Raw genomic sequence first — 11,817 nt, 5'->3', positions numbered from 1 at the left:
TGAGCATCTGTGGGTGTGTGTATGGGCGTGCATGACCGTGGGAAACAGGAAGTAAAGAAGAGACAGGAAGTGACACAGTTGGTAACCAGATGAGGCCACTCCCACTTCCGGAACCAAAATGGCGACACAAGATGGTGCACATTTACACAATGCCACATATCTCAGGCCAAAACAGCGTGTTCTATGAATGAACAAAGCATCATGTGCAGCATGAGTTTACTCTACACGTAAAATGTTGCCTACAGTAAGACAGATGGTTGTGGTAGACTAACTCCAAATGATGGCTTGTAATAGTCCAGAGCCTCTTTGATATGGCAGCACTCAATCTAGGTACAAATTCTGGAAAGTGAAAGGAATTATTTAAAAAAAAAAACAAGACTTTACAGAGATTTTGGAAAAAAATACAGGCAAGGCATACAGTAGTAGTCAAATGAGCAGCAGTGAGTGGTGACAGGATGTGGAGACACCCACTCAAGACAGGGACCTGTTGACAGCACACTGGGGAGCAAAATAGAGGAATGAGAGATGGTATGAGGAAGACTCTGACAGGAGGGTCTCACGAGGGACTTCACATCAAATGAAATGGTGGAAGATCTGGGAATGCGTCAAACAGACTGTGACTGTGAGAAAGACAGGTTGAACATTTGGATACTCATATAAGGAATTGCCATCCATGAATAGCTCTTAATTAGATGAGAATTAGGCTGTGAAGAAAATCTACTGTGGAATTTGTAATCAAAGTGGACGATTTGACCTAAATGCACAATGGACCAATCAGTGTTCTGTCAATGTGATACATTGGTTAAATTTAGCAGCTTTTGCATTCTCACTGTGCCTCTTTGAACTCTTTTGAAAGACAATATTCACTTGTTATGCTCATGGAAGTGATAATCTGGATAAGTGGGTCGCTACCCTGCCCTGATATTGGTTGTTCAAACTAGAAAAAGCCTCAAAATCCTTCAATTAATAGCATAACTTGTAATGTTCATTGTTGCTCTCTCGATGTCTCTGAGCTACTGTATATTTCATCAGCCACTAATAAGTCTGCCCTGCTCCCCTGTGTGTGGTGACTGTATTGTTTCATGTTGTGTAGGTGTTGCTATGAGGGTTTGTAATGAAACTGATTATGAATTATTTAACACTTTTACACTTCTTAAATATTTGATTGAAGGGAAATAAGATCAGTTGAATATGGATGATATTTTTCCAGCAAGAGTAATATAGTCCCTTTTTTTCATATCGAACAAAGGGGGAACACTTTTAACTGAGAGAATGAATTATCATGATCGCCACCAACACTTATGATGTGCCTCTTGCTCACATTTTACATCATTTCCAACAAGTACGTGGAACTCACTGGCTGTCTTCCTTTTTGGCAGAATGATAAGCCACACTTGAGAGGCAGGAGACGACAGGAAGCAGCTCACAGCCACTTCAGTATTTAACGCCGATGCTTGATTTGACATTTCAGTTACTGTGATACAGCGGAGGAGAAGGAGTGATGGGAGAGGAGCGGGGGAATCAGTGAGCTGGCTCTCTCTCTGCCTCTCCATCACTGTCAGTGGTTTTCTGAAGCATCGCATTTTAATATAGCAAATAATTAAAATGTGACACTGAAAGAGTGGAAGAGTCCGCACATTATTTTTTCTTCTCACTGCAGTTTCTCCAATGTAAAAAAAGGGAGCAGTTAAAATGATTCACAGTGTGTTCAGCCTTAACAATGGTGCAGATAATAAAGTAGCTACCTACACGATAGTTGGTTTACAGATAAAACAGTCCTTTTATAAGCATCTGTATTTCTAGAACAGTTGGTTCGCAACCCGGTCCGATTGAAGGCCTTTCTGTGTGGAGTTCTACCCATGGGCACATGGGTTTTCTCCAGTTCACAGAGGTTAACTGGACTCTCGGAATTGACCATAGGGTTAAACAAGGAGCTCTGGTGTGTGTCTGGTGTGTTTTAGAACCTTTTTCTGGTATCAGGATAAGGTTTGTGTCCAACTAAATGGAAGACAATGCAGAAGAGCAGTATAAATGTGTGTTTGTGTGTGTGTTTACTGTGTTAGTGGTCCTCAGGCAGACCAAAATCTGGTCCTAATGAGTTAAAACCTAATGTCTTAGAAACTGGTTATGAGTTTAACGCTAATATTTGAATTGTGGTTATGGTTGAGGTTAGGGATTTAAAATTCATGCTGCACACTGTGCTCACATGCACATGAAAGAGGGTAATGATTAGGTCAAGTACATATTCTTTTGCGTTTCCATTAGGAACCGTACCAAAATAATAGTGTTTCTTCAATGGCGGCAGTCTATTTTCATATTTGATGTCTTGTTGAAACAGCTACAAACCAAGCAGAAAAAAACTAGCTGTTCTGTTGTTGTCCATCTTTTGTTGTCTGTTGTGTCGCACCTGATGTCGTTGTCGGTGCAACAGTACGTCATGCAACTTGAGCCTGACCTAGGGTTTTACCGTTTCAAACCGTACCGTACCAAACTGAACTGTACCATAATGGAAACATGGGTTATTACTTGCTATTTCACAGGGGTTTGCCATCTGCTTTCTATTCATGGTTACTAAGCATCACTGAGATTGGCTATTAGTGTGTTTCGCACACAAATGGTTAAAAGCAAATGACAGCTTACAGGGAATTTCATTTCAGAATCCCTTTGTTTGATTCCAATTGGTGCCATATGTTGATCCATTGTTGTAGTTGCAATAAAACCATTAGTGAGTTGTTGCAAATGTTATATAAATTAAAAATTGTACCAATTGCAATGGTCTTATTATCTCCATATTATATTACATAATAATATCTCTTTTATTTGGTTGGAAATACATTTATTTGACTCTTCAAGTAGGTAAAATTTCCCACAACATCAACGTTTGAGTGACATTTTGTATAAAAGAGACAGTAACTGACCTGGGTTCACAATCCACATTTTATTTTAAGGTACAAGGACTTTAGTGCAAGTAGTGAAGTCAAGAGTCATTTACAGGAGCGCTGACATGTAAAACTAAACCTATAACAGGTTGTATCATCCAATTCTAATTTATTCCTTGCTTAGTTGGGAGGTTGGTAAAATCGGAGGGAAAACATAGGGTTCTAAGCCTGACTTGGAGCCAATTGACTTGCTGGCCATTGAGGGCATGCAGATCAGACCTTCACATCCACTGGTATCTTATGGCAGTTGGCATTATAATGATGTCTACCTGCTTTGGCTCCTCTCCCTCTGTATCTCAAATGCTAGTGATGTAGGAGATTGTCCATTTATTGATAATAATATTAACTAGACAATTTGCATTTCCGCACATACTGCAGCTGGGAATGCCGATTACTCAGACTGTTGCCTTTAATCCATGCATGATCCACCTTGACATGGTAACCAATACAGACCAAACGCAGGCAAGTGTTCCGTTCGTCTTCCGTGGAAAAAAGACATGGCAGAAAAAGTTCCAGTCGGTCTTCGAGTGTCACTAAGTAGTTGAATTTGCACAGAACTATTTTGAGGTCATTTACACAGAGGCATTTTCAGCATTTGCATTGTCCCCGACCAGTGCTCTCATGCAACTAAAGCAACTATTACATTTAGGACTGAGCAGAAAATCGTACATGAGAGCTGCTCCTATGCCTCCAGTGATCGGCCCAACCCAGTAAACCTGTATTGAGAAACAAAGATCAATCTTTGGATCAGTCTTGGTTAACATGTGTAATCCATTGTCATCAATGAAAAACTCTCCATATGGTTGAAAAGGTAAACCTTTTGATGTGAATACTTTTAGCAATTTTTCAAATGGGGTTTTAGTGGTGATATAAACCCATATTCAGTTTTTATTTTAAACAATTGTTCTTCAATCTTGCAAGATAGAGTGTATTGACCCAATGGGCAACTGAGCATGTTTAATGTTTGCACTCTTTGGTTGCTCTCTCTAGTTTCAGCTGACTTATCAATGCGTAAAGGGCTTGTCTGACTTACCCAGTGGTTTTCAAAATTGTTTAGTATTAAAGCCGGACCAAAGGAACGTGCAGGATTGATTCCACAGCCTGTGTAACTGATCTGAAATCAACAACAGACATCACAAGAGAATATCTTCAGCTACATGTCATAACAGAGACGGAATCAGGTGAATGACATGATCTTAAACAATAATAAACACTCAGAGGGCACCATCATGTTTTCTGCTCCTCAAATGTACTGAGGTGCAACTTACAATCGCCAAATGTCCAAGGCAGACTGAGAGACCAATGGCCAAGGGTGCCGAACCAGTGATATCACACCGCTTTTTATCAGTGACTGCAAGGATACACAGCACCAGCTGGAACGTTGTTAGGAGCTCAATGCCCAAGGCTTGGCTGAGAGTGACACCATTGATCTGTGAAAGGAATCCAAAAACAAGTGTATTACTCTTTGTCACTTAGATGGATGGCTTCTTCTCATGACCACTTCCCACTTAGCAGCCAATAGCATTGCCCTGGATGTCTGACACCAATGTGGCATTACAACAGTTTCACTACAGTCAGATGTAATTTTTTTTAAGCTTTAGAGTAGGACTAGAAGTAAGAATTTAATCCTAGTCCTGGGGACCAACTGCTCTTCATGTTTTAGACCAAGCCTGAGATTGGCTCGGGACCCGCGACAACCCTCATGTGGAGGTCAAAGTGGTAGAAAATGAATGAACTCCCCAGCAGCACTTTAGTCTGGGTTGGCAAAAATGGAGAAAATGTAATTACACAAATACTCGCATGACTTTTCACCAGTGCTGTTTTTCATTAGTAGCACTTAATGAAACTATAACCACTGCAGAAGAGAGAATCAGCTTCCTGTTTGCAGTGGCACACGATTGCTCAGTGCACCTCAACAATCAGGTTATGCCAGAAAGCAGATCATCGTTCTCTTGAAACACTGTTTGCACATAAAAACCTAGTATGGATGTATCCTTAGTCTGAGGTTGACTCAAGACTCAGTTGGAACTTAACGTACCGCTGCACGATATTGCAGTGGATCATGTTTCTTGGCAAAGTGGGATATCTTGGAGCAACCACTCTCAAAGCACATAATATCACATGTTCTATCAACAGCAACAATATGAAAGGTTTTACTTACAGTGTTGAGCCCCAGTGCTTCGGTGGTATTGGGACGTGCTACATACAGAGAAAGACAGGCCAGGGTTGAACCCAGCATCTGTGCAATTACATACATAATGGCTTTGAATATACTGATCTGGCAGCTGGCAAGCATCCCAACGGTAACTGCAGGATTCAGGTGGGCTCCACTGATGTGGCCCAAACTCTGGACGACTGTGGCGATGCCCAAACCGAAGGCCAGAGACACCTTTATCTCCTGATCTGGACTGCTGTTGTTTGTGTTCCCAATGGCTGCGGCAATGCCACCGAAAACGATAACAATCGTGCCAATCAGTTCAGCCAGAACGGCTCTCCAGAACCTTTTGCTCGTTATCTCTGTCATAATGGTGGTGGGCTTTTAAGAACCTGAAAGAGAGGCCCACATTGTATTAATGAGAAATCAAAAAGAGTGGTCCGCAATAGAATTAAAGGGATAGTACGGATTTTTGGGCATGAAGTTATATGACATAGACACCAGTAGTAGGGTAGATGCAACACTGTCAAATCATTTAACAAGTCTCCAGTTCAGAGATCTCTCCCCGGGTTGCGAGCGGAGAAAAGTAGTACCGCAAGAGAGCCAGGGTCACAAAACTAACACATTTTGCACCACAAACAAGCATGCTTATGTAAACATCTGTATGTCAGAGCAAGCTACCAATTTGGCACTATTTTCAGGCCCTGTTTCACTAACCCTGGAAGCCGCGCAAGTCACAGGTCGTAGTGTATCACCTGCTTTAATTAGAGTGTGTGAAGGAAATTTAACAAGCAGACATGTCTGACTATGAGACCGATTAAGATGAAGCGTTTAGAGGAGATCCAACGGGAAATCTTTAGTACACAGACAAGGCACTTCATCAGAGATACAGAGAGAGGGGGGCAATGCAAGGAGATGGGGCCAAAGCTGTAGAGAGGAGAGACAGAATGAATGAAATATGATGGTGTACTTGTCAGAAGTGTAACCTCCTCTAAGAGGATGCCAAAAGACCGGGTCAAGACCAAGACCAGTGCACTATAACTCTACAGGGCTGTCAAAATAATAATAAAAAAAAAATATAGTGATGATGCAAATTCCCTTTCAACATCACATTTTTTATGTGTCAATTAATGCAGACACATTTTTTGGTAATTATTTTCTCCTGATGATTAAAAACTAAAACAACCGTTTATCAACACCATGAAATGACAGGAATTGTGCTTGACTGTGAAGTTAGGATCAAGTAGGTTATTCCACTGACAGACTCTTTCAGATCCATCAGCTTTCTACTACCTTTAAACAAACTTGTGTCAGTGCTCCAGCCAAACCCCCAAGGGAAGGGTCCCAAGGAATGGAACGGTTGGGGCCCATTATTTTGATACTATTCCAGCTGCTCGATGCATTCAAGGAACCTCATAAATTATGCAAACACACATGTTGCTGCCACTTTGCTGTAATAGATGCAATGCTAATTAGTAATTAATTTGGTTACTGCATGTGCTATTAACATTTATTCAATAGCACATTTCAATGGGCTATTGATCAGCCTGTAAATTTGCAATCATCTTTTTTCCTTCTTCAAACTTGTTATTCCATCATCCACTATTGGTCAAACCTCTAGTACATGCAGACTGATTAACAAAGAGTGCTTTGAAAAAGAGGGGATGTTAACCTTCACGAGTTGGACAATAAAGTAAATTATGTTACTAGGTCAATAGGCCAATCTGTTGCTGGAGAATATTCTGGACCATATTAGTCATTGTTTTGTAAGACAGCAATAATAATAAAAAAGTTAGAATATTTAATAAAATATATTAATAAAAGTATTATAATCATAGAAATAGCCCTTTAAGGTTAGATATTGAACAAATGAAGAAGTTAACTATGGAGAATTTTGCAACCAATTGCAATAATATTTAAATATTAAAAAATATATTTTAATCGAGTGAGAGTCGAGGACATATCAGGAGACGTTTCGAACATGCTTGCTATTTGTTGCCGATCATTTGTTCTGTACATGGGTTGCCAGGGCAACAGCATTTACATTGCCTTTAATCTGTGCTCTCCATGAATGTTTTTTTTTTACCTGAAGAGATGAGAAGACGAGTGGATTCTGTTAAAACACTTCTTAAAACCCTTCTCTACTTTGCAGTTGTTGTGATTGGTATTTCGCGGCAGGTGGGTTGGTTGAGCTTCGTCTTTTGAGAATTTCTGGCAGTCTGTACGCTATTCAGCATAAAACATTTAGCAGTACTTATTATTGTAGAACACAATTTGGTATAATTCCCTGCATAAATTATTTAATTCATGATGTATTGCAAATGCTACGCTCAAACACTGCATCCTTAATGTTGCATTACTACTCTTTCCTGAAATTAGGTGATGTCATCCTTTCATCTTTCAACCTTACAGCCTTTTATCATCATTTTTCATGCTCTTGCAGTTGAACACCAACATCGCGTGAATGTCTGAATTTATAGATACGTGTGTAATGCGACACACTTTTTTTTTCTTTGTTGTGACGTAAACCCCTCAGTGCTGGAGCCTGGAGTGATGAAGATGGTTCTCATCAAAGAATACCGCATAGTGTTGCCAGTCTCCGTGCAAGAGTATCAGGTAGGACAGTTGTACTCTGTGGCTATGGCCAGCAAGCATGAGACGGGAGGAGGAGAAGGCATAGAGATACTGAAGAATGAACCCTATGAGGAGGATGGAGAGAAGGGACAATACACACATAAAGTATACTATCTAAAGAGTAAAGTCCCAAGCTATGTGAAGCTTATTGCACCAGAGGGAGGATTAGTCTTTCATGAAAGGGCTTGGAATGCCTACCCATACTGTCGCACAATTGTGACGAATGAGTACATGAAGGACAACTTTATGATAAAAATTGAGACATGGCACAAACCTGAGATGGGAACAGTAAACAATGTACACAATCTGGAAGAGAACCTGTGGGATACTGTGCAGGTGGTGCCCATAGATATAGCAAACAAAGGAGAAGTAGCTCCTGGAGACTACAAGCCGGATGAAGATCCTGCTCTCTTCCACTCAGTCAAGACGGACAGAGGACCTCTCGGCCCTCAGTGGAAGAATGATCTGGCAAAGAGAAACTGTCCTCACATATGCTCATACAAACTGGTCACTGTCAAGTTCAAATGGTGGGGTCTGCAGACCAAAGTGGAAAATCTGATCCATAGGCAAGCGAAGCGCTTTTTCACCAACTTCCACCGGCAGCTGTTCTGCTGTATTGACAAATGGGTGGATTTGACCATGGAGGACATCAGACGGATGGAAGAGGAGACTTGCAGAGAGCTCGGGGAGATGCTTCAGACGGGAGATGTGCGAGGCACCTATGCAACAGACGATTAGAGGCCAATCACTGTAGGTCAAACACCAGAAGCAGGCTGGCTGAAAACATGATTTTGTAAATATATGAAAATAAAATGAAATGAATTACATTACAATGTAATTGTTAAATGATAATGACAATGGATTTTGTTTTTATTTGTGTGTAAACCACAAGTCAAAGAGTCCAGCCTTTTAAATTAACTATAATGTTTGTAGGTCAACAGATTTCAACAATAATTGGTATGAGATGACGTTTTAGAAGGTATTGGGACATTTGTCGCCCCCTTTCCACCCTCCTTTGTACTAAAGGGACCAGCACTAGGAGTCTTGCCCCATTTAGAGTGTCCCATTAACTCAATAAATGGGGAGCAATGGGGATTGGGTACCCCATGGATTCAAATCTGTAACCCTCCGGTTACAAGTCACGTTCCCTTTCCACTAGGCCATGGGCTGCCCTTTTATATTCTTGACATGTGAAAAACACAACTCTACTTCTTCTTCCCTGTGTTTGATTGTCCTCTGGCTGTTGGTTGGTTAATTGTGATAGTTAATCACATTTTTGTCACATCACGTTCTATTTTTTGTGATTAGTCTACTTTGACCATGTAGGTCTCAGTGTTTCCTTCAGAAATGATAATGCAACAGCATTTGCCTCAGTTTAGATGCCTTCTGTTTCATACAGGCTGTTGAGGTGCAGTACTGTTGGCCGAAAAGAACAAACAACAAGATGGCATCAGCAAAAGTGAAAGCTGGGAGGAAGACCCACTTTTGGACTCACCAACAGATGCAATGTATGCTTCTAAAGGTGAAAGAATAAAATGCAAGACACAGGGTGAGGACAGCGAAGCAGGTTCGGCGTACGGTGGAAACATGTTATTTTTAAAAATTCTATTGTGGTGTTTTTTTGGCGAGCTCTAGCAACCCTTTTTCCAAAGTCAAAATCTTAAGCGACTACGTTTTCCCCTGGTTACTTTTGCAGGAACAACAACAATAAACCCCGTAAGGAGGCAATGTAGTGCACACAATGTGGACACACTTTTCCAGAGGCTGGAGGCAGCAGTTCAGGGAGAAGGAGATCAAATGTTCTTAGTGTGCTTCCATATGAACTGAAGTGTGGTTCTGTACATTGGACACTTTGCAGTATTTGTTCCTTTGTCTGTGCTTATAAACTATATACACATACTTACTGACATTTGTCTTACTGAGATTGCACCGTACCTGTAATTACATTCTGTCATTGCTGCAGTATTTGGTGTTATTGTACAACAAATATATGGTTTTATCATTATACCCTGAACCTTCCCCTTAAATTCTGGTTCCCAACAGTGAATGGAGAAAGAAACGTACACATTGATATATCAACTATCTAACAATGGCGTGGAAAACAACTGTTACAATCCCAATTACATGTACAAATCTGGGTGCTACAGAGAGCCATGCTGGATCGAATTTGTGATATTACGATTAGCATGTACATGATCCATCTCACATCCGTGTCGCCGTTCCTGTTTGTTTTTCTGTGATGTAAAGGTCAACAAGAAAGTGATTCACTACGCACTAATTTATAGAGAGATACAGCGCCACTGATGGAGCTGAAGTCAGACTAGGCAAATAGTGCGATTGCCTGTCTTAGTCAGACTACGGCCTTAGCTTGATTAAACTGTGCATGTAAACATACTGAGTGACGGCTGATGCTCCACTGTGATGATACACCCACCTCCCTGCCTCACATATCAAATATCAAATAGTTTTTCACTGTCTATTGATCTCCTCTGCTCTTTTTGTCAAACAGGCTGCAGCATTTTTTTTTTTCCCAATATCGTGCAGCCCTACCTTCCACAAGAATGCTGATTGTGAGAGGATGTTCAGTCTTGTTGGCAAAAACAGGTCCCAATACAGAGCCAGCGTGAGCACTGCTCTTGGAAGTGCTTTGGTAATACCGACAACTCTATGGGTTTAAATCAAACTTTAATTCAGCCTTGCCTCTCTTACTTTATTTCTCAACCTGAGGTGCTCCTTGAATATTTCCATTTCTAATCCCGTCCATCTACCTCCAAGCCATACATCATAGCAGGTCTCACTACCTGTCACCCCTTGACACTTACTTAAAACTTGGACACTTGTTGTTGTTGTTCCGTCTTTTTTGGACACTTAACACAGATAAACCAGGAACTGCAGGAACATTGACATTGACATATGCACCAGCATGACATGACACCATTGTGTCATTGTACATGAGGACAAGTGGGTTTACTCCAACTAGATTTGATCTACATTTGCCAAACTTCAATCATCTTTACATTTTCCCTTTTTCTTTCAATTGTCCAGCCTTTGCTGCCTCAGAAGGTCTTCAACTGCAACACATGAAGGGAAGCCCATTGCCAGTGTGACACTCAAATTAAATGGGATTTAGCTTGAGTAGAAGCTGCAGTGTTGGAAAAGTTCAGGTCACAAAACAGGTGAGTTATGTGGTTAAAGGGCTTGTAACATTCCCCTGTTCCACTATCAACATGGAGGCACTAGAAAAACACTTGTGTAACAAAGACTGATGAGGGGAGCAGAGAAAAGCCTGATAAAGTGCTGGTTAAATTTAAGATGGAGGATATCCCAAAACCTCTTTATGATGGTGTAATAAAATACCACATGAGATCATTTGTTTCAAAAACCACGGGTCTGTTTTACTTTCCAGGGGTTTGTGTACATAAAGCTAAGATGTGGCAAAGGAAACAAGAAAGTGTGGAAGAATGGAAAGCGTGACTCAGGTATAAAACCAAAGTGCTGTAATTGTAGGAGTGAACACATACAGGGGCTATGAAGCAGTGAAGCAAGAAATGGCTATACCAGTTCAGCAGATAAGAGCTTAAGTAAAAGTCTCTCATGCAGATGCAGTTAGGAGGATTGGACAGGGAAATCCAACTGATAAGCAGGGATATGGGAAATAGCAAATGGTGGCAAGGAGAATGCAAGAAGTTGAAGAGAAGGCAGTAATATAGGAACAAAGGAAATGGTCAGGATATGTTCATTTGAATTTATATACAGTAGAAACAATTCATAACATACATTATCACCTTAGTTTCAAGCCAGAAAAAGGCTTTGGCTGAAATCTGATTTTCCTTGTGTTCCTGCTGGCGACCATGTTTCAGGTTGGTTCTCGGCACAGGGGGGGCGCGCTCACAGCTCACGGAGTGCCGACTACATATTATTACCTCATAAACGACACTTAACTGACTTTAAGGTTGCATTATAAGAATGTATGCCTATATAGGCAGGCGCTTGACACAGACGTAGATGTTTTATCATGCACTTTCACTTTACTAAAAGACAGACTGGCTTTTAATAAGTAATGAGTGATGCTATTCTGACTGGTTTATT

At 40.8% G+C, this 11,817-nt stretch overlaps 2 protein-coding genes across 2 annotated transcripts; one reads left to right on the top strand and one right to left on the bottom strand.

Moving 5' to 3' along the window:
• Positions 1–2,975: 2,975 nt before the first annotated feature.
• On the bottom strand, positions 2,976–7,410 carry LOC131472126 (aquaporin-1-like). Its single transcript, XM_058649000.1, has 5 exons — positions 7,181–7,410; positions 5,101–5,486; positions 4,208–4,369; positions 3,973–4,053; positions 2,976–3,655 (listed from the first exon to the last, which is right to left on the bottom strand). The coding sequence occupies exons 2-5, from the start codon at positions 5,461–5,463 to the stop codon at positions 3,512–3,514; spliced, it is 750 nt and encodes a 249-aa protein (XP_058504983.1). The 5' UTR covers positions 5,464–5,486; positions 7,181–7,410; the 3' UTR covers positions 2,976–3,511.
• LOC131472125 (phosphatidylinositol transfer protein beta isoform-like) lies at positions 7,385–10,019 on the top strand. The gene is made up of 2 exons (XM_058648999.1): positions 7,385–8,478; positions 9,128–10,019. The coding sequence occupies exon 1, from the start codon at positions 7,648–7,650 to the stop codon at positions 8,464–8,466; it is 819 nt and encodes a 272-aa protein (XP_058504982.1). The 5' UTR covers positions 7,385–7,647; the 3' UTR covers positions 8,467–8,478; positions 9,128–10,019.
• The last annotated feature ends 1,798 nt before the right edge of the window (positions 10,020–11,817 follow it).

This window comes from Solea solea, chromosome 14 (genome assembly GCF_958295425.1).
Source record: "Solea solea chromosome 14, fSolSol10.1, whole genome shotgun sequence".
Classification (NCBI taxonomy): Eukaryota; Metazoa; Chordata; class Actinopteri; order Pleuronectiformes; family Soleidae; genus Solea; species Solea solea.
This window is presented reverse-complemented; position numbering and strand designations above follow the sequence as displayed.